Here is a 23057-nt window from a genome sequence, read left to right on the forward strand (position 1 = left end):
CCCCAGCACCTAGGCTCGAGCGCACCAGCGCTTGAGCGCATATCAGTCTAAGCTCAAGTGCATGTCCTTTGGGCTTGAGTGCACACGGCTTCTAGGATGCGGCAGCAGTCCTTTTACTGCTTAGATTAGGTTTTCAGTCTTCCACTTGGACTAGGAGATTGAACTCTGGTTTTCATAGGTTTTTAGGGTTTTAAGGGTTCTCCTAATCCCTATAAATACGCATATAAACATAAAAGAAAGACACACTGCTACCTAGAGCAAAAATTTAGCAAATAATTATTAAAGCTTAGCAGAGTCATGAGTGGCTAAAACCCTTTGTGGAGTATTGATGTAACCAAGTCCAAGTACAATGGCTTGATTGTATTTTAATTTACAGATTTTCAGTTTATGCATGTTACTTGTATAAGAATTGCTACAACTTGATTTTGTTCTTAATATTTAAATGCAATTGTTCTTAAATTCCAAAATTAATATTAGTAAAATTCGTATCTTGTCTTAGACAGTCTTTTACTTTTATTGAACTCAAATCATTCTTATTTTTTGTGATTATGGGGATGATGATTATACAACGATTTTTAATTGACATATGATCAACATGATTAGATAGGCCATACATAGGGTAAACGAATTGTACTGCACCATAATTTAGTGTAATTTAGGTAGACGGTCTGTGCCGACCGAAGATGAGTTATGATATTCCATTGATTTTATGAAACCTATATATTAAAGAATTAGATAATTCATACTTAGAGAAGACGAGTCATACAGCATCTTAGTGGTTAGATGGACGGTTCGTGCCAACCGAAAATGAATTATAATAATGCTTGAATAAGATATTTTCTTGTTTGTTTATAATATGCATAGAATGAATTTTTTGGTTAAATATGATTAACCATTGATGTGCGGATAGTGGTGAAGTCAATACTCTACACTCTCTCTTATAGTTCAAATCTCTTTTATTTTCATGCACTTTAGTTTTAAAAATAAATCAATCATTTTTTAAATTAAGTTACTTTTGATCTCAAAAACTTGATAACACCTACGTAGTGTTTGAGGTTCAACATCCTCTTTATAGACTTATCATACAAGAATTTGTCTTATTTCGAGTAATATTTTATTATTGATATAATTTTGCTTTGAAAAAGACCACATCAGCCCCTTCAGACCCATAAAGCAAATCCAACGACCAATTTTTGTTAGCTATTACTTTCAAAATCAGCACATGCTTATGTTGGGATAGAGCCTACACAAATTTTTCTTTTCTTTTTTTTTTTTTTTCTTTCTTTTTTTTTTTCAAAAAAAAGATTTAAATTCTTTAATGCATGAAAAGGTCCTCAAGTTGTTAGTTTAACATCCAAAAAAAAAATGGAAGTAAAAGTCATCAAGTTTTGATTCTTGAAAAGTCATTGAGTCGGGTTCACTAACGGCCGTTTGGAATTGCGTTTGAGAGGCCTAAAAATACGTTTAATACTCAAAAAGTCCGTTTGAAGAAAAAATTACTCGTTTGATAAAAAAAAAATTAAAAACGTTTTTAAACATACAAAAAGTCTGAAAATGATCAAATCGCACTTTTTGCAAAAACTTAAAAATGAAGCTTTTGCCAAAAAACACTTTTTGACTTAAAAGCTCTATTTCTCAAATGTAATTCCAAATTGACTCTTAAAAAAACAAAAGAAAAAAAGTATATCATGAAATGATTTTTTGCCCCACTAATGCGTTAAAAACAAAACAAAGCTCCTTTGGGCAAAACGGAGCGTTTGGAGTCTATGAATTAAAACAGACAAGTTTGCAGCAGCCAGCCTTGCAAGTCAACTAACAATTAAGCTAATTTAAACAGTGCGTTTTGAAGACAAAAACTAGGCAGGATGTCATTGTTTTCAACACTTTGTCTGACCTGAAAACCAGGAATTCTAAAGTTGTGGCAGAAAAAAAATTGTTTATGGCCCCGCGTGAGTTGTTTGCAATTTGTCCCTGATTTCTAATGTGTTGGTGGTTGAAGGTAACGTCTATTGCCCCTTATGAATGGTTGGGTGTGGACATTTAAGGCATATGTGAGATTTTCTACCGGGTTAAGGGAAGTTTTTAGGGTTTGAGGGGGGGGTATTTGACCCCTCTCGACCCCCCTTCCTCCGCCCCTGCCTGTGACTATTGGGTTCGACCAATCCAAATGCGACCGAACTATTTTCGGCCACTCCCAAATAGTTTAGAGGGCATTATCTCAATTAAAAGTTTAGACTAAACATTATCAATTATATGTGTGAATATTTTACTAATTTTTCTCCTTCATGGCCTACACCGAATATGTTTCATGCATCTAAGGCAACGAAAAAAAAAAAAAAAACATCATTTGAATGGACCAGTAAAATAAAAGATTAATTAATTACATGAACCACATATCATCATCAATATCCACACCCAATCAACAACCCGGTGGAGAATAATAAGAAAATACGAAATCACCCCCGGGATCAGATCATGTCGAGCTTCTGGGCCTTGACGACGGGATTGGCTCGGGCGATCTGGTCCCGGCCCATCCCTTTGAAGTCGAAGGTGCAGCTGTGCTGCTCCGGGTACCGGTGGGACCCGCAGAAAGTCATCCCGCACCTGCACTCGAACCCCGTGAGTCCCACGCGCCGCCTGCACGCAACGCACCTGTTCGCCTTAGCCTTCGCTTGGCTCTCTCCCTGCTGATTCACAGCAACAACAACAGCCGGAGATACAGGATCGGTCGTCGATACAGAAGAAGATGGTGAAGGTGATGATGAGGTGGCGACGAGGGATTGGTTGAAGGCAAGCATGGCCGTGGAGGATTGGTGCTCCTCCAGCTGCAAGTCACGGTAGCATTTGGAGCAGAGGTTCTGCGTGGCCGGGCTACCGAAGAAGCCGCAGTTGTTGGCGCACAGCCGAGGCGCTTGGCATCGATGCTCTTCCGCCATTTCTCTCCAAAATTTAATCTAAAAAAATTGAAAAAAAAAAAAAAATCATAAGAAAAAAAATAATAAATAAATAAATAAGAAGAATATAATCCGAAACCAAACAATACCTGTGTGGAGGATTTGGACACACCGATGGAATTAGGAGAGAAAATCAGATCTAATAGTATTTGGTGTGGAAAGGAGAAGAATACCGTGTTTGGCTGGGAAGAAGGAAAACCAGGGAATCTCCGACGGATATATATGAAGGAAAAGAAAAGCACCTCCACATACAAAGATTGGAGATTCCTAGTCCTCAAAGAAAATTCCAGACACCTTCTCTCCCGTCTCTTTTTCACCCTTTTTCCTTTCTACCAAACGCTGCTTCTCTCTCTATAAATACGCGTTAAAAAAATAAACGGCTTCTTGTTTGTCGTAGCTGTTTGTTGTATAGTCCTTGAGCCATCTTCCTTTCTAGAAGCCGTTGAAGCTACGCTTAAACCATTTTTTTTTTTAAATGATTTAATAAATAGATCCTCCCACAAAAATAAAAAAATAAAAACCCTGTGAATGTGATATCATATGAAGGGAATGGATGATGAGGCGGAGAGGGACGACGAAAACGTGGGCCGCCAATAGTGTGTGGGGTCCCCCTGGCAGGGGCGGCGGCGGCGGCATGCAGCTCAACAACATAAAATAGTTTTCTACTCCGTGCCACTTGGGAATTTACTAATCGGAATTGGGCTACCATTCAAACATCCATCGTGGCATTGCGCCAGCCTCTTGACCGTTAATTTGTCTGTGCCCAGATGAATTTTAACGTAAAAGATTGAATTTCAAATCAAGAAATCTACTTGATATCTAATAATCCTATTTACCATCTCGCTTGTTGGCTTGCACTTGTATTCTTCTATTTTTTAGAAATATTTCTTTAGCAACCTGCCAAGGGATAGGGGTCCATGCCAAACCGCAACAATCAACTGTGACCCTCTTAAGTAGGCCTGGGTATCGGTCAAAACGGTCCGGTTAAGGACCTTATCGGTTATTAACCGATAATTTTCGGTTAAACGGTTTATTAACCGATACCGAACCAATAAGAATTTTAACCGATAATTTCGGTTAAAACGGTACACGGTTAAACGGTCCGGTTAAACCGGTTAACCGATTTAACCGATAGCTTTATATTGATTTATTTTGTTGGGCCAAAAACCAAAAATGAGTTTTTTTGACTTTTGAGAGCCCAAATACTTTTTGTTGGGCTAAAATAATTTATTAAAAATGAGTTGTTTTAGGGATCAAATACTTTTTGTTGGGACCCAAATATTTGTTTTTTGGGCTAAAAATTGAAACTTTTTTATATTGATTCACTTCAACCTTTTTTTTTAATATTATAAAATACATTTTTTCAAAGCAAATGGACTAATTAACATAATGAATGCTAATTAGACTAGCAAAACTAGTTAATGAAAAATGTTTTTACCAAAGGCAAAGAAATCTCATCAAATGCCATCACTTAAAAAAAAAACATCAAACCTACCCAAACTCAAATTAAAATAAAATTCATTAATGAATAATAAACAAAGTATTAACTAATTAAAGTCACTTAGCAAAAGGAAAATAAGTCATGGGCAACACCATTACACAAATTCGGAAACCTGTGTCACTTGTGGGAATTTGGAAACCTCTCTAAAAGACTAAACGGCGCCGTTTTGGGACTAGGACTTAAAAAAAAAAAAAAAAAAAAAAAAAAAAAAAATCCGGTTTCTTATCGGTTAACCGATAAGAACCGCTTAACTGGACCGGACCGGACCGGACCGAATTCCGGTTTACTTTTTTTAACCGATAAGGATATCGGCATATCGGCTACGGTTTATATCGGTTCGGTCGAAGCCGGTAGACGGCCGGTTAAACGGTAACGGTTAATTTGCCCACCCCTACTCTTAAGAAAAGGAAAAAATCAAAGAAAATTTGATCAAATATTTTCGTATTCGGATCTCCAACAATTAAGGTCCACACATAAGAACAACATGCTCAAAACATGTTCAAGCAAGTGGTCCCAAAGAACAAAATTATTGAGAATCTCTATCAACATTTTGATATTCAATATGGTAATCTTTGTTGTCCGTGGAAAAATCGCGTTTACGATAATCATGAGCACCATCATAAAAGTTGTGGTGATGATGGATACGTCAATAGAACACATGGACCTAAGCAACACCTACTATGTATGCATTCCAAGCATCTTGTTGCTGAAAACTTTTGACCTCTTCATATTTTACGTCTCGGCCGGCACCAAACCCCTCTGTCATTCTGTTTTCTTCAGTGTCTGGCATTTCCCGGAGCCAAAAATGGACCGACCGAAACCCAGCCTCTTCCAAGCAGTCTTTGATCTCCGGCAATGACCACCTGCGCACATGAACAACCATGTTCTAATGTTCTGGGGCTGCTCAGCTTTGTTATATATGTATTTCATTTGTTGAAAAAGATAAAGCAACACAACTTACAGCCTCCAGCTGTATGAAAATGCATGGCGAAGTTTTCTCTTCTGCTTTTGGAGATGAAAATGGAGGCTTATCCTTGTTTTGCGCTCAATGATGTCGAATTCATCTTGCTCCCAAACATACTGCACATGTGGACAGCAGAATCTTAACCATAACAAAAACAAGTTTGCAAAACGAAAGAACAAAATGAATTGCTATAAATTTGATCCATTCTGTGCCCAGAAGAGGAATGAGCTCAATGTCCCTAGTAACTTTAATGGTACCATCATGCTATAAGGAGATATATATGAATTCAGTAAGTCTAGCTGTCATATAAGGCTATAAGATGTATTTGGGATACTTCACCAATTTCACTAAAAATATAAAGGACTTCAGACAAAAAATAATAATAATTTCATCTCTCTTTCTTTCTTTTAAAGTTTTTGGAGCGACTCTGTTTCATATAACTCCCAAGGGGTTTCTCATGATTGGACTCACTGCTCCAAAATATTAGACCTCCTTTTGAACCTGATCCCGGCCAAGAAGATTTATATTTGTAATCATCCAACTGGTGCTATAAAATTTCATGAGTATATGGAGCCAAAGATTATACCGTAAAATTGGCAAATCTTCTTTGAAGTCTTAGCTTGCGCTCCGATGATATCCCACCGTATAAATCCATCACAAATATACCACCTCGCTTTGACAGGGCATCAAGCACATGCTTGAAATATAAAACCAGGTCTGCACGTTTATGGAGACAACAGCAGCTATAGTTAAATGCACAAACAATGTCTCTTGGAGGCAGTAGAACGTTCTTCATGCACTTATCCTCAGTAGTAGAGTTCACTTGTACAGCAGACTCCAGGGCACAATTTTCCGAACCATCTTTTCCCTCTTGCAGTGTGATGTTACTTATCAGTTCATGAGGCTCAAATTTGACTAGTTTGGCCTCAAGAGGTTGCAAGACATTGCCATGAAAGAGAGATATTCCTGAATACCCATCAGCCCCAACTCTATTGATGTTGTTCTCCATGCACCAATTTAGAGCCTCAAGGTCCAGATCCAATCCCACAGCAGTCCTACTTGGATTACTGCGGATCCATTCTGCACTGTTAAACAGAGAGAATATATCAGGTGATTAGAAATCTGTGACCTTTGAAATGAACCAAGCTGAACACATCAAGTCAATTTCCTCTCTCCCAGGTCTTACAGTCTAATGAAATGTTATTGCCACCAACATGATATTTTCAGAGCTAGAACTGCAGATGAATTGCAACAAAAAATTTTGTAACTGCCACAAACCTACTAGAACTCTGTTCAGATACAAATCCACCTGAAAACTAAACTTCTATTGGTCTTTGAAAATCAATTCTTTTAAATAAGTACACAGATGCGCAAATTTAGAATGGCCCTCAAAGGAAATTGAATCACAAGACAGACACGTAAGAGAACAATGATGCTAAAGAAATAGTAACTGGTGTCTTTCATTTTAAATACATTAATAACATATCCAACATCTATCATAGCACATTCTACACTTACGGAAACTAATAGAAAAGCACTGCTATGCTATTATTATTTTAAATTTATTTTTAATATATATTATAAACCGGTTACCCGGTTATTAACCGCTTTTGTCAATCCCTAAAACCGCTAATGGTTAATAACCACCCCGCTTGTACACCCCTAGAATTGTATCTGGAAAAAAAATAATAATAATAATAATAACCCTTTTAGACATTCACAATTGGGAGATTAACTGAATGAAAGTAGAACCTAACGAAAAAAATAACCTTATACAGATTCAAGAGTGCCAACTAGGCTGCAAAGCTACAGTTTTTGTCATAAAAATTAAACAGCACACATAATGCACTATCACTAAATTACTCCATATAAGCCCTGGGATAATAAACTCCATGAAATTATCTGAAGCTATGGCTATGACGGCAATAAGGCCATGAAACAGTTGATGAGATAATCTGAGCATCAAAGGCTGAAAAATGGAGAAAACACGCAAGTGCATACAGGCTTTAAATAGTGCAACCAATTGCCGGACAATGTCATTGAGCTGGGTGTTTTATCAAACAACTACTATCTACTTTTGCATAAAGCTTTAAATCATTCAAATACAAACTAAACCAATGCCCTCATCAAAAAGCACCAATTTGGGAACAACTAAAGATTTTTTGATGTAGATTGAGATGCATACAAGTTTATGAGAAAAATGGGAACAAGCACAAGGGTCCAGAAAATTGTTCCAAACAGAGGGATGCAGAAGGCTATATAGAAAGGGTCCAAAAAGGCTCGTCCGCAACCTCATCCATAGCCTCATACGAACAAGGTGATTCAAGGGAGTTACAGAAGCATTCGTTCGCAACCTCTTCTGTAGTCTCGAACAAACAACGAGATCTAGGGGAGTTACAGAAGCACTCCCTTGCAATCTCATCCATAGCATCGTACAAACTAGATGACCCAAGAGGCTTACACTAGTGCTCGTTCCCTATCTCAGTCGTAGGCGACTGTGAACAGGATGATCAAGATGACCCAGAAGGCTTATAGTAGTGCTTGTTCGCTATCTCGGTCATACATGACTACGAACGAGATGATCCAATGGAGTTACAGAATTTCTCGTTCGCTACTTCATCCGAAGACTTGTACAAACAGGTGATTAAGTATCATGCTTTCCTTGAATTTTTGCATACTCGTTCATACGAGCAAGTAATCTTGTACGAACGAGCTGCATCAGTTTTCCTAACTGACTTATTTCAATTTTCTACTACGTTTAGAAGTTTGTTGCCTATAAAAACTTGTTATAGACAGCCTAAAATGTAGCTTGAGATGTTTTATCAGTTTTCTAATAAGAATTACTCATTGGTTGAGTTTTCTTCTATTTTCTCAATTCCTTGGTTGAATTATTGGTTTTGGAAGAGTTGTGAACCTTGTGTTTGTTGTCTTTGCAATCTCACTACATCATGCTACATCATTTTTTTATAAATAGTTCAATTTTATTAGAAATTAGAAAGAGGCGCAACTCAAATACATAAAGAGTATACAAGAGAGACACCGACTTAGGGATAGGAGAAAAAACAAAACTCCAAAAATTGCAGAAAATTAGAAAAGCAAGAACTACTTATTATAGCAGTTATCCACCCATAAAGGGTTTCGAACATAAAAGCTTTTAACTCTACCATTGTTCTCACACAATCTTCAAAGATTCGGGAGTTGCGTTCTCTCTAGATGCACCGCATCACACAAAGGGGAGCCATCCTCTAGGCTTCTAAATTGCGGAGACTACCGTATCGGTTTCTCCAACTCGCCGATAACTCCACCACCCATTGGGACATTACCCACTCTATCCCGAAAAGACGGAAAATTGAAGCCCACAAGTCTCTTGCTACTTCACAATGGAGCAAAAGATGATCGATAGATTCACTATTCTTCTTACACATGCAAGATCAGGCTATTACTATAACTTGCCTTTTTTTTAGATTATCCAAGGTCAAAATTCTCCGTAATGATGTTGTACAAAAAAAGTCACCCTCGAAGGCGCTTGCTTTTACAAGGGAAGGAATGGCCAACAGAGGAACTAAGGGCATGATAAAAAGATCTAACCTCAAATATTCGCCTTTTAGAAGGGGACCAACAAATCCTATCATCACCTCAACCTAATAGATTACAAGAGGTTGAAGAAAGAGGTGACCAAAACCAAGTCACTAATCCTATCACCCTACTGCAAGTCGCTAAACTACATATGGTTTCCGGGATAGTATCATAGGCTTCATTATGCATGTGTATGCCCTTCCCATTTCCTTTATCTTTGTTATATTGCCCTCACTTTAAATCATAATTAATTGAGCAAAGCCAAGCTCTTTAGTTCTGTTTCTCCCCTGTTATCTTTCTTAGAGCAAAGATCAGGAATGCTAACCATACTGTTTTGGTTCCTACTTGCTTCAATTGTTGTAAACAAAGCCAACATTTGCTCCTAAAAACCCTCATAGGACAATCCCACGTGACAAAAGTTCTTCACTCTTTGAACTACCCAATCTGAAGATATCAATTCAGGCTGCTCCTGGGCATCTATTAAAGCCACAAGATTGACAACCAAATGCTCGATCTCTGTGAACTCGTCTCCCCTGTAAGACACCAAAACTTATTTTATTTGAAATAATCTAACATCATACTTGAATACACGAAGTCAGCAAATCACCGGAGCGATGCACTACCAAATTACCACGGCATCTTGGGCATTATTTTCAACATGTGCATACCAATACGTTATATTCTTGAGCAACTTATCATAAACCAGGAAATAGTAGGCCAAGAATGTACCTCAGAAGAGCGGTACCACAAAAATCTTCTTGGAGATGGAGGGGCAACCTCCCACCCGCATACATCAGAAAGAACTTCTGCATGTAGCTTATGTCTCCCTTCGGAGACTGCATTCAAAACAAAAATACACATAACCCCATCAAAATTTCTGCTCCAGAAAAATCAGAAAATTCGTCGCATTAGGTTCAGATTTTGAGTCGGACTTTTGTTTTGGTACGTTCCAAATAACACAAAAAAAAAACTAAGAAAAATTCAAGTTTTCCCACATTTTCTTGGCAGTGAAAGAACTAGTGAATGAGTCAAACCTGTACGGATTGCTGGTAAAGAAGAAATTTTGAAGGCATATCCTTCAATGGGTAATCTTCACTCTTCTCCTCTTCTTCTTCTTCATCATCATCATCGTCATCATCTTCTTCTTCTACTGCTTCGGGAATATCTGGCTTGGAAGCAGAGGCAACAGAAGAAGAAGAGGGCAGGCTCAGCTGGTCATCATAGTCATCGTCTTGGCCCTCAGCATAGTAAGAGGCTCCTCGGCGGGGATTTCTTTGTTGCTGCCTCTGCTTCTTCTCTCGCTTTCCCATTCTTGATTTCTTTCCGCCGCCGAATGCATACAATTTTGTATCAAACGAAGGAACTCATAGAATGGCAATAGCTTTGGTTGTCAGTCTTGTATTATACTACAATGTACAGATTTTTTGTTCATCTAAACGGCAGCTCGTTTGTGCTCTTGAAAAATGAGGGTTTGTTTTCTTCTCGGCTGGGAAGGACAAAAAAAAAAAAAAAAAAAAAAAAAAACCTCATAGTCAACTCATTAACCAAACCATTATTAACTGATGAACCGTTTTAACCAAAATTTCAGTTAATTATCGAAAATAGGTTTAGTAGTACCGTTAGTCTTACTCCTTATGCTGACTTAAGCATCGGATAATCTTTAACTCCAACGAGAGATCTTCTCCCATTGTTCTCATTTTTGCAGTCATCCACGAGGATCTCACCAACAACAATCCCTATTAGTCAGCCTTCGAAGAATAGGACCGCAACATGAAGAGCTCAACCCAAAGCTTGCACCAACAACAGTGAAATACAAATACGTGATTCCCCATTTGGACGACATGTTGGATCAATTATCAAGCTGTAATGTCTTCTTCAAAATTGATCTCAAGAGCAAGTGTCACCAAATAAAAATTAGACATGGAGATAAGTGGAATATTGATTATTGCATTCAAAGTGTGTTAGGTTTTCAGTGTTGCCAAAGCATATATTTTGGGTCGTAATGTTTAGATTTGAGTTAAAGGTTATGTTCATCCCCACCCCATCAGCAGCTAGAGGGAGATTGTGTCTACCCTCTTCCTTTTTTGTTTCTTTTTCTTTTTCTTTTTTTCCCCACATGACAACCTTATTTAACATTATACCTATTCCATTCGCCCACATTCTTCTAGCTTTTGTTGATGAAAATTGTAAAACATCAATTGATGTCGACATCATCAACAATATCATCTCACTACATGGTATAATGTCTAACTAATTTGATATGATCTGATATGCAATGACCTTTAAGTTAATTTTTATTTCACTATAATCCCAATTATGTTTACAATAATTATTATACTAACTACTCAGTAATGCTAAAGACTGTATTTTTATATATTTTTATCTTATTGGGTTGACTTAGGTGTGCACATTAGTTTTTGGACCAGCTTTTGTTAAAAAGAATTCAAGGACAGATGGATATAACCAGTGACGGAGCCAAAAATTTACTATTGAAAGGGCCAAATTAAAATTATAATAAACGCAGTTTACAATAAAAAATAAATGTTTTCAACTGCAACTATTAGGTTTCCACAATTAGAGTTTCTGAATGATATTCTTTAACAACCCTTTAAGATTTGAAGTTTCGTCATTAAAATCCAACATTATACTACTTTTTGAAATGTCAAGTTCTTTTTCTTATGAATAGATAATTTTTAATTTTGACATTGTGATTCATGAACTTCAATTTTTAAATTTAAATTACAATTACATGAGAGACAATCATTGATAAGTAACAAATAAACAATCATAGAGACAAGTGCGCCCACACACACACACACACATATATATATATATATATATATATATATATATAAAAGTAATCATGGAATAAATTATATACAATAAGAGTGTTTACTTTTTTGCTTTGATTATGAACACTACCCAGCTTTTTTTTTTTGTTTCAAACATATATCTTTCGAAATTTTCTACAAGCTAATTTTATGTGAATCTTATAATATTCTTTAAGTAACAAATAGTACTTGATAGGTGATGCAACCAAAATAATATATCATTTTTATCTTTACTAACCAGAAAAAAGAAGATGGTTACCAATAATTCAATAAAAGACTTCAAGAGTGATTAAAAAAAGAAAAAGAAAAAAAGACACTGATTTTCAAAAGACCAAGTGAGCCTCTCTTAATTTTTTATTTTTTATTTTTTTAAATGACAAATGTGTATAGGCAATTTTCAAAATTTTTCTTAATTATGTTAAAGAAAAAAAAAAAGTTTGAAAAGCTTATGGGGTCCACAACCCCAACATGCCCTAATGTGGCTTGGCCACCCGATACTACCACAATAACATAATGAAATGGGGGTATGATGGAGGTGTAGTATATAATATATATATTTTTTTTTTATTTGCTTTGATACAAGAGTAAACTTTAAAGATTAATTTAAATATATATATATATATATATATATATATATATATATTATTTTTTATGTTCAATTTGTTTTAATTTTTCTCCAATTTTAGAACTTTAAAAACTAGCTTCCAAAGCAAAACTGAACTTGCCAATGTTATCCTCCCCACGAAATTCCACCCTTCCAAGTTTCCAAGTAAGAACCTTCCCTTCCCCACCCCTAGTCCCTAGACGCACAGGAGGTTCTCTTGACCATCCAATAGACTTTTGAAAGGGAAAGAAAAAAAAGAAAAAAAGAAAAAAAAAAAAACAACGAACGCTTAACCAAAGACACCAACGTATCCCAATTCACAGACGCGTTACACAGAAGAAAATTCCTCTCTCCTTTTCCTTCAATCCAAATCAAGAACCGATCGGACAAACAAAATCCCTAGGGAAAATTAGTTCCGATCGCCTCAATTTCTAACCCAAAACCAAAGCTCACCGCCTCCAAAGCCACTTCCGATGAGCCTTTCAGAATTCTAGGGTTCATTTTTTTTTCTTAAACAAAGATTTTTGCTGTTCTCTTTGGGCGATACCTGTTTGCTTATGCGATTTGTGGTGGGCGAAAGATGTACAGCAACTTCAAGGAGCAGGCGATAGAGTATGTGAAGCAGGCCGTGCAGGAAGACAATGCGGGGAACTACGCGAAGGCGTTCCCGCTGTACATGAACGCCTTGGAGTACTTCAAGACGCACCTCAAGTACGAGAAGAACCCTAAGATCAAGGAGGCCATCACGCAGAAGTTCACCGAGTACCTGCGCCGGGCCGAGGAGATCCGGGCTGGGCTTGACGACGGCGGGCCTGGCCCGGCCTCCAACGGCGGCGAAGGAGCGGTGGTGGCCAGGCCCAAGACGAAGCCCAAGGACGGCGAGGGTGGTGGGGACGGAGAGGACCCCGAGCAGGCCAAGCTCAGGTCCGGCTTGAACTCCGCGATTGTGAGGGAGAAGCCCAACGTCAAGTGGAGCGACGTCGCGGGCCTTGAGATGGCCAAGCAGTCGCTCCAGGAGGCCGTCATACTGCCCGTCAAGTTTCCGCAGTTCTTTACCGGTTTGTTTCGATTCAAACACTATGCTAATGCCAATACAAATACTTTTGGTGAAATTGAAATTGTGGGATTTTATTTGTTGGGATAATGGGGAATGGTTAGGAGTTTGAAATTTGTGTGATTTATAATCACATGCATAGTTGGAGTTATTGGTTATGTACGTGTACTGATTCTTGTAGTTTGTGTTGTCTTTCGATTGCTATTGCTTGTGATTAAAGTTGGAAATTTGGTTTTGGAAGGCAGTGCTGGATGAAAATGTACTTAATTTAATTTTTTTTCGAAGTAAGAATTGAGCAGAGTTTTTCGTTTACTGATAGAATATTAGGGGGTCTTTTATCAACACCTGAAAGCAGTAATTTGCTTTTGTTGTATAGCTTTTTTTTTTTTTTTTTTTTTTTTGTAAGTAGATGTGATAAAGTATTTCAGTTTGAGCAAGGAAAATCTTTGTCATGATCAGGGACTTCCCGTCTTGTTATTTACTCTGAACTGATGGGGAGAATCAAGTCAGTGACTTTGATTACTAGTCTATTTTTATTCCTCATTTAACTGCTCCATCCATAGTACTACACCCTTGATCGTGAAATATTGATTACTTGTTGAACCCTGTGAATTGTGTGAAAGTCAGATTTATAATGTCAACAATTATAGGTCTTGCATATATATACTTGATTCATTTTCTGATGAAAAAAAAATTAATGTTTTCTAAAATTACTTGATTTACTTATCAAAAAAAAAAAATACTTGATTCATTTTCTAAAAAATTAATGTTTTTCCCACTTACTCTCTTTTAGGCAAGAGACGACCATGGAGGGCTTTTCTATTGTATGGGCCGCCTGGAACTGGAAAGTCATACTTGGCCAAGGCTGTTGCAACTGAAGCAGATTCTACCTTTTTCAGGTATAATATCCATCATCACAAAGTCAACAACTTAATTGTTTATTTGAAATGTCCACTTGTCTTGAATGTATGTAGAGGGTCTCTTGCTTGCATAAATATTATGTATCTTTTCCCTGTGCTATGGAGCATCTACTGATGCTGATGATCTTGCAGTTACCATTTTGATGACTTTGTGAACTGTCACAATTTCGTCACTCCCTATTTGATGTAATAAGTTAATGGCTTTGTCAATAGCTCCCTTGCATGTTGAGACCATCAATTTACTAGGATACAGGCTTCTCTCCTCTCTTTTGGTGAAAATTGAAGGCCATAGTGCATGAATCTACAGCATCTATTGATCCTTGATATTTCCCCATGTTATGTAAAAGGCATTTAGGTATCTGTATCTTTAATTTGAGTGCCATGAGTCTATAAGTTGCCTTAGAGCATCTCCAACAATACTAGCTAAAATAGCTAGAAAAAAAAGCGCAAATTTCTATTTTAGCTACTGCTTTTTCTGTACACTCCAATAAATTCTCTATTCTACTCTTTATTTTATTTGAATATTACTTTTCCAAGTCTTCCCTCTCTCTCTCTCTCTCTCTCTCTCTCCCTCCCTCCCTCCCTCTCACCGAAAGCTACCAGCCCCAATTTTACCCTACGCAGTAGTCTTGCCACTTCGATCCAGAAACCACTAAAAAGTGGCCATGCTCGGAGCCACAACACCAGCTGCTCCAAAAGACCCTAGTCCCATCCATTAAGTATGACAAGCATGAATGTAGCTTGGGTTTGTAATTTGAAGTGGGTTTGAGGCATATGTGTTAGTCTCGAATAGGCTTATTGATTTCTGGGAAGTGTAGGGAGATTGGCTTATCTGAGATGTTTTTTTTTTTAAGGTGGTTTGATTTTGATTACTCGAAAACTTCACTTTTGGTGGCAACCTCATAGGTTATTGTTGGTCTGACTCTGAGGAAGGACTCGAAATCGACGTCGTCATCCAAGTTGTTTATGAGTGATGTGCAGTTCATGAGCATTTGTACAGCTTGAAGATGATATCGTCATCCAAATTTGAAAAATAAATAAATAAATTTGAGAGCTCGATTAGAATTATGTGAAGATTTCAAGCTTCAGAGCTCAACTTGTGTGAACTGGTTTTTCAGCCATGGGCTGGAGACCAGAATGCCTACGTTGCTGGAGAAGCAAAAAAAAAAAAAAAAAATCCTTTGTTGAGGGAGAGGGGGAGAGAAAAGAACAAAAAAATTCGGAAGTGTATGAAAGTTCACTATAGCAAAAATTTCATTTTGAAGCATCTGCTGGAGATGCTCTTAGTCTGTCAAAGTCGAGGCATCTCAAGTGATATGTGACATAAGTTTGAGTTCCCTGAGTTTCTTGTCCTATTCTGTCTATGATTTCCTTCCATATATATAATAAGCCTTTTAAAGGGAAAATTATTCTCCATTAAAGATTATGGCCTTTAAATTGGCGATGGCTAAGCCAATGAAGGGCTCATTATGATTCTGTCAGGTTCATTTCCAACCACAACACCCCCCCCCCCCCCCCCCCCCCACAAAAAAAAAACACAGTAAAGAAAGAAGTGGGTTATGCTCTTACAGTTTAACCAAGAATAGCAGCTTGGGTTTCACAATGTTTTATGAGAATATCTCCTGCCAAATGATTTTAATTCTTTCTGGGAACCCTTAGAGTTGCCTTTCTCCTTTGTCAATTGATGGGCATATCATGTCAAATATTACTTCTTCTTTTTAAGATAATCAAATTATTATTAAAAGCATAAGACGCCCCCAAATACACGGGGAGTATACAAGAGAAGCCACCTAAATATTAGGGATAAAAAGAACAAAAAAGTCATGATAACAAATCACTAAAGAATAAACAAAAGCAGCTGTTCAAGGATACAAAGAATAGAAGAAAAAAGAAATCAACTCCTACAAATCCTCTCATGGTCCTCAAAACACCTATCATTTCTTTCTTTCCAAAGACACCACAAAAGGCACAAATGCACCATCTTTTAAACAACACTTTTGAGTGTTGCCTACAATTCACCAACAAGCAAACAAATCAACAACCCAAATCGATTGAAGAAAACTTTCCATATGGCACAAGCAACCTCACAATGAAGGAGAAAATGGTTCATATAGACTCTATCCTTTTTGCACATAACACACCAATCAACCACAATGATGTGCTGCTTCCGAAGATTGTCTATGGTAAGGATCTTCCCTATTGCCTTCGACCACAAAAAAAAAAAGGCCACCCTCATAGGAGCCTTAGTCCTCCAAACACTTCTCTACAGGAACCAGAAGCCACATGAGAATCCATGACCCTGTAGAAGAATTTAACACCAAACAATCCTCTTTTAGAAGGAATCCATCACAACCTGTCTTCCCCTTCCCTTATCATTCTAACTAAATACAACAATCTGTAGAGCAAGGCAAAGACATCCACCTCCCAATCCTAAGCCGCTCTAGCAAGCTCACATTCCACCGAATGGCACTTCCAAAAAAATCCATGAGCACCCCGGTAGTAGCATCCTTTGCATGAGCAATACCAAATAAATTAGGAAATGCCTCCTTAAGGGCCATATCCCCACACCAACGATCATGCCAGAATGTAACCTTGGAACAATCCTCCATATAAAATCTGGTGTGACTATTGAACTTCCCCCAAGCCCTCCTAATGTTCTTCCATAAACCCACCCCATAAGCCCCATTAACCTCACTAGAACACCACCCTCCCCATAAACTTCCATATTTAGCAACCACCACTACTCTCCACCAAGCCTCTCTCTCAAGCTCACATCGCCACAATCATGTACCCAAGAGAGAAAGGTTGAACCTCAAAAGGTTCCTAGTCCCCAACCCTCCCTTGGAAATCGGCGTACACACCTTTGGCCAACTTACCAAATGATATTTGAATTCTTTGCCCATCCCACCCTATAAGAAATCACGATGAATTTTCTCGATACGATTAGCAACACTCAAAGGGAGGGGAAAGAGGGACATGAAATATGTGGGTAAATTGGATAAGGTGCTTTGGGTAATCATCTCACCTTAGACAAATACAATTGTTTCCAACTTGCCAACTGATGTTCTATCTTCTCGATAACATCGTCCCAAAAATGCTTAGCTTTAAAGGATGCCCCCACAACCCAAAATCCAAGCCAACCCATACACATTAACAACATTTCCCGTCGGAACCAATTCTAACTTGGCTAAGTTTTTCTTCAAGACCGACACAGCTTCAAATAATAAAAACAAGCACCGTAAAATGCACAGATGATTTGGGTTAGCCCTACAGAAAATCAAAAGGTCATCTGCAAACAAGAGATGAGAAATATCAACCCCTATCCCCACAGAGAATCCAAACAACAAACCACCACTCACAGCAGCTGAATAATCATGTCAACTATTATTGATATACGTGTGTTTATATGCATGTATACAAACATACAGGTATCCCTCATGTTCATCTTTGTGCATGTATTTGTCTGTGGCTTTCTTATTTCTTGCATTTCAATGCAGATTTTTCTTCCTTTTGCCCATATTTGTAGTGATTTTTGTTTGTTTTTGGAATGGCATAAATAGTTTGCATGTGTTACCAATTGTTTTTAATTTTTTTAACCCTATAGTGTTTCTTCATCGGACCTGGTCTCTAAGTGGATGGGTGAAAGTGAAAAGTTAGTTTCAAACCTTTTCCAAATGGCTCGTGAAAGTGCTCCTTCCATCATCTTCGTTGATGAAATAGATTCATTATGTGGTCAGCGTGGTGAAGGCAATGAGAGTGAAGCTTCTAGGCGTATCAAGACAGAACTTCTTGTGCAGATGCAGGTAGTCATTTGTATGGTTGGAAGAACTTCAAATTTCTGTTGCCTAAATTTTCCTTTTTAATTTATATTATCTACTTTATCTATGAATATTTTCCAGTTCTCTTGTATCACTTTTAGTGATAGTTCGATTACTTATCAAGAAAGAAGAAATAATATCTTAAAATCTTGGACATATAGTTAGAGAGCCCGTTTGAGGCAATATAAGTATAAAATGGTCAACCACTTATCACAATGTCAATTCTTATTAATAATTTTTTGTCATCAAATTGGTTTTTAACCTAGTGTAATGTTGTAAAGATGATGAGTTACAATTTACAGTAGTGTAGCTCATAAATTGGTGTAGTCTTTGCATAAACTTTTATATGATGTTCTTGATCAGTGCTTATAGGTTTTAACCATTTCACCTCATCTGGTTTCGAGCATTTTCAAACACTGGCTCATAATGTCTGTTAAGTTAACCCCATTGAATTTTTGTGGTGGTGGTTGTTGTTTTAATTTGGAAACTGCAGACCGTGAGTCCCTTCACCAAGCCTTGGTTGTTGAAAGCCTGGTCGCTACCATGATCTCTTGAGCCAAGTTAATTCTTGCATTCAAGCCAAACCATTCCTCTATGATATTGCTAAAGGATTATGGTACTTATTATTGAGGTTTTGCAATGTATACTGCTAATTAAGTTTGGTTGCGATAGGTAGATGTATAATAGCATTTTGGTGCCCCTGATTAAGAGAGAACTTAATGTAGAAAATTTCATGAACTACCATAACAAATTGTCAAGCCATGCAATAAATCTCCCTGGATAGGTTGATAAATTCTTTCAATATATTCAATCTTAATTTGACTGGATCTTTTTTTTTTTTTCCTTACATTTTAGGGTGTAGGACACAATGATGAGAAAGTTCTCGTTCTTGCAGCTACAAATACCCCCTATGCTCTAGACCAGGTAAAGGGAAACATGATAAGTTTGTTTTTGTAATTTTGTCTTGAACCAGCAGAACTATTATTTAGATTGTTGCTAAGCAGTACTAATTGCAGGCTATCCGACGGCGTTTTGACAAACGCATATACATTCCTCTACCAGATTTGAAGGCACGGCAGCATATGTTCAAAGTAAAAGACACCAGCAGAACTTTTTTTTTTTTCTTTTTGCTTTAGTAAAATAAGAGAAGAAAAGGGCATCTGGTTACATGAGCATCATTTTCATGTAGAAGAACCTTGACGATTGTTTGTTTGGTTTGTTTTACCCTAACAGGTGCATCTAGGGGATACTCCTCACAATTTAACTGAAAGTGATTTTGAAAATTTGGCTAGCAGGACAGAAGGTTTTTCAGGTTCAGATGTTGCTGTTTGTGTAAGTGTGATACAGATATGAGATGCTTGATGTTATTTAAAAAAAAAAAATTATTCCAGGTTGTCCTTAATTTTATGAATGATTTAAGGGAGGGTCAATTGGAAATAGCTTACTGTGGTGCCCCTTTCGTTTTTTCTCGACGTTGGCAGGTTAAGGATGTCCTGTTTGAACCTGTTCGTAAAACACAAGATGCAATGTTCTTTGTTAAGACTTCTAATGATATGTGGATGCCATGCGGACCAAAACAGCCAGGTGCTGTCCAAATTTCCATGCAGGAGCTGGCAGCACAAGGACGTGCTTCACAGGTATTGGCAGATAGTTTAGATATGAATAACTGCTGTTTTACCTTTTTCCCTGCTCTCTGTTAAGTTTATGGTGGTCTCTGTATCATTTGGATGCACACAAGAGTCTCATGTTGAATGCATCTTTAGGATGATAGTCAAATTAATAAATTAGATCACCTGTCAAGCACAAAATCACTCTATCCAGAACCAATTTGTGATTGAATTGACTTCAAATTCTATTCAATTCATTGGGACGAAATTGATTACTATTCAAATTCAGAATTCAACACATTAATTAAATGAATGAAATTGTTTTTGCTATTCAATTCATTTGTTTGGACTAGACATAAATAGAATTATTATTCATTTGATGTGTGAATTAATTGGGTTTATTTTGGGATTTGGTATAAAGAAATGAATTGAAATGAATTGAAATTAATTGATGCACACAAGAGTCTCATGTTGAATGCATCTTAAGTGAATTGAAATGAATTGGAAATCAAAGAAAGTTTGATGCGATGTAGTCCTTGTCCCACAGGAATTATAATTTAAATCAATTCATGTATTTTAGTTGGGATTCCAAACACATGGATTCAAATTCAATTCATTTTTGTTCCAAACGCATGAATGGTGTGAATGAATATCATTTCAATTCAGTCTGGCCAAATTCATGGGCATTAGTTAACTAAAAGAAATGTCAAATGTTCTTAGAATACATGCAGAAATTTTTTGAATAACTCCAGTTTCTTATGATGCATATTTATCTACAAAGTTAATCATATTGTTGTTGATGATGAACACCCATGCAGATCCTTCCACCCCCTATCTCAAAAACAGATTTTGACAAGGTGATTGCAAGGCAGAGGCCTACAGTGAGTAAAACTGACCTTGAAGTTCATGAGAGATTCACAAAGGAGTTTGGAGAGGAGGGTTGAGGAATTTGATAAAAATTTCGCGCCATTGATCCACACTAGTTGTGAGTTACATTGGTATGATTTGTATTTTATTTATCAGTGCTGGATCCAGTGAATTATATCCTTTTTCTTATGCTTCTTTACGTGGGGAAGGTGACTTGACTTCCCCTTTTCTGTATTCAGATGTTAATACTGAGGTTTATGAAATTGCTTGTTCCAAATTGTGTAAAGAACAGTTTCAGAATTATGGCTGTAGAATGTTGAACATGATCATGTGCATGTGATGATTTAAGAGTGCAAGGGCTAGGGCTGGTGAAAATCGGGGATTTATGGACTATCCGATCTGTTTTTACAGCCTCTACCCCCATTACGGATTGACCCCAATGTTTTATTAAAGAGGTGCTATTATTTCATCTCTCATCCATCTCTTTTCTAAGTTCTCCTGAATCCTATTCCTATATACATATTCAACAGTTAATTTTTAAAAAAAAATATGGACGAAGATGGATGGGAGATGAAAAAATAACATTTCTCTTTATTAAACACAACAAAATCTCATTTCTATCGTAATTCATATTATCATTTGGATCAATAATTAAGCCAAACACCACAGATTAAATTATCAAAATCCAGATAATAAGCAAGAAAATAAAGCGAGGTTAATACAAAAATTTTGGTAACAAAGTTGAAACTTTTGAATGACTCTTGAAAAGAAAAATCAGCTCGGGGGCCAATAAACCCCCAAGGATAGAAATATTTTTCAAACCAGTTTGTAACTCTGGGAAATGACTCATTTGCCTTCCGTAGCAGTGGCTTTAGAATCTTCTTCTTCTTCTTAATGAACAATCACGCCTCACTCTGTGTAAAATTGTGTATACAATTATTAAAACATTATTTGCGGCCACTTCGTTCAATCCAACTCAGGACCGTATCTGTTCGATCGTGGCTACAGCTTGGTTGACGTTAGTGCAATCCTCCTAATTGTGGCATTCAAAATCTGATGTTGCTGCTGCAAACGCCACTCCAAGGAAGCTTACTTGCAAACTGTTTCAAAAATCACCATTCTTGGCGCTCATACCAAGAAGCATTGGACCAGGCCTATCATTGTATTTAGTTTCTTTCTATTAATGTAATTTTATCTTACCTATATGAAAAAAAAAAAAAAAAAGGAAGGTCACCTTCACACCTTAGGTTCTCCGCTAGCCTTAAAAAACATAATGATATGATGATAAAGGAAGACACAGTCTTAGCCGGTTCTTAATAAACAATGGCAAGATTGTTCTTCATTAATTGACCAATATATATTTATGTAATGATTTGTTTTGTATTTTAATTTATGGATTCTGTAGAGGCCACATTTTGCAATGACAATGCTACAGTAAGCATATTCTTTATACTCTCTAGCGTCATCCAATAGCTTACTTCCAATTTCTGCAGAAAATGTTCTTCTCTTTTATATACATCCTCATTACATTTGAAACTTTCATTTCTCAAACACAATATGAGCCGCCGGCCAGAAGAATTCCTCTGAGTAATCTGAGCTTATATGAAAACTTTAACTTACACATCAAGTTAGCCGGCAATATACATTTAGAATTTGTATATAAAGGGAATGAATGCTTTTTTACAAATCACTTCTTTCAGCTACTGCAATCTTTCTCTTAATTTTTCAGTATATAATTTTTTTTTTTCTCAATATCATGATGAGTCCCGTTAAAGTTCTCACTCTTCTGTTCTTAATAAGATATGCTTTCGTGCATGCTATCGCTTCCAGCACAAAGGTAAGGTGAGAGGGAATTATCCAACAATGTTAACGTGTCACTTCAAATCAACCATTGGATCTCTTTTCAACGGTCAGTTGGAAGTGCCACGTCAGCCTTGTTGTATAAAATTATAGTATTTAAGCATTTTTCATGCAACTTATACATTACGATCCTAAATGTCTCACGTGGTTTAAATACAATTTTAACCACGTGTATAGAAGTCCTTGGGCACTCTCTTCTTGCAAATTGATTTGCAAGGGTGAGGTTTACCCTAAATTTATATCATACATCTTGAAACTCATACTTTCTTTTTCTTTTTAACAAAAGGAAAATGAGAAGTTTTTTTTGGTTAAGATTATGAATATTAGACGGGCAAAGCTACCTCTGTTAATATCCTAGAAAACATGTGTCTTAAACTCCTCACCCAAGAGAGAGAGAAGAAAAAAAAATGAAAAGAAGAGGTATAGCATGGGAAAACCATGAAATCCAATAATGAGATGTGTCCTTTTATTCAAATTAAAGTGCTGTCACTGATCCCTCTT

At 37.0% G+C, this 23057-nt stretch overlaps 3 protein-coding genes across 4 annotated transcripts; 1 reads left to right on the top strand and 2 right to left on the bottom strand.

Annotated features, from left to right (window-relative positions):
- Window positions 1-2343: 2343 nt before the first annotated feature.
- Window positions 2344-3369, bottom strand: LOC132164168 (A20/AN1-like zinc finger family protein). 2 transcript variants are annotated; one of them, XM_059574606.2, is made up of 2 exons: window positions 3128-3369; window positions 2344-2954 (listed from the first exon to the last, which is right to left on the bottom strand). In XM_059574606.2, the coding sequence occupies exon 2, from the start codon at window positions 2934-2936 to the stop codon at window positions 2469-2471; it is 468 nt and encodes a 155-aa protein (XP_059430589.1). In that variant the 5' UTR covers window positions 2937-2954; window positions 3128-3369; the 3' UTR covers window positions 2344-2468. The 2 variants fall into 2 exon arrangements, with proteins under 2 accessions (XP_059430589.1, XP_059430588.1); XM_059574605.2 differs by having other exon boundaries at window positions 3044-3366.
- Window positions 3370-4951: 1582 nt separating this feature from the next.
- Window positions 4952-10376, bottom strand: LOC132164068 (S-adenosyl-L-methionine-dependent methyltransferases superfamily protein). The gene is made up of 5 exons (XM_059574479.2): window positions 10030-10376; window positions 9725-9831; window positions 6006-6504; window positions 5417-5535; window positions 4952-5318 (listed from the first exon to the last, which is right to left on the bottom strand). The coding sequence occupies exons 1-5, from the start codon at window positions 10303-10305 to the stop codon at window positions 5120-5122; spliced, it is 1200 nt and encodes a 399-aa protein (XP_059430462.2). The 5' UTR covers window positions 10306-10376; the 3' UTR covers window positions 4952-5119.
- A 2195-nt stretch (window positions 10377-12571) lies between these two features.
- Window positions 12572-21019, top strand: SKD1 (AAA-type ATPase family protein). The gene is made up of 8 exons (XM_059573948.2): window positions 12572-13488; window positions 14278-14383; window positions 18009-18207; window positions 19078-19146; window positions 19239-19313; window positions 19456-19554; window positions 19704-19859; window positions 20648-21019. The coding sequence occupies exons 1-8, from the start codon at window positions 13011-13013 to the stop codon at window positions 20771-20773; spliced, it is 1308 nt and encodes a 435-aa protein (XP_059429931.2). The 5' UTR covers window positions 12572-13010; the 3' UTR covers window positions 20774-21019.
- Window positions 21020-23057: the final 2038 nt, after the last annotated feature.

The sequence above is a fragment of the Corylus avellana genome, chromosome 8, assembly GCF_965113065.1.
Source record: "Corylus avellana chromosome 8, dhCorAvel1.hap1.2, whole genome shotgun sequence".
NCBI lineage: Eukaryota > Viridiplantae > Streptophyta > Magnoliopsida > Fagales > Betulaceae > Corylus > Corylus avellana.

Coding starts and splice junctions, on each gene's coding strand:
- LOC132164168 (XM_059574606.2), bottom strand. CDS start 2,936: ATGGCGGAAGAGCATCGATGCCAAGCGCCTCGGCTGTGCGCCAACAAC.
- LOC132164068 (XM_059574479.2), bottom strand. CDS start 10,305: ATGGGAAAGCGAGAGAAGAAGCAGAGGCAGCAACAAAGAAATCCCCGC. Junction 9,832..10,029: donor TTTACCAGCAATCCGTACAG/GTTTGACTCATT, acceptor TTTTGAATGCAG/TCTCCGAAGGGAGACATAAG. Junction 6,505..9,724: donor TGTGGTACCGCTCTTCTGAG/GTACATTCTTGG, acceptor TCTGTTTAACAG/TGCAGAATGGATCCGCAGTA.
- SKD1 (XM_059573948.2), top strand. CDS start 13,011: ATGTACAGCAACTTCAAGGAGCAGGCGATAGAGTATGTGAAGCAGGCC. Junction 14,384..18,008: donor GCAGATTCTACCTTTTTCAG/GTATAATATCCA, acceptor TTAACCCTATAG/TGTTTCTTCATCGGACCTGG. Junction 19,147..19,238: donor CCCCCTATGCTCTAGACCAG/GTAAAGGGAAAC, acceptor TACTAATTGCAG/GCTATCCGACGGCGTTTTGA.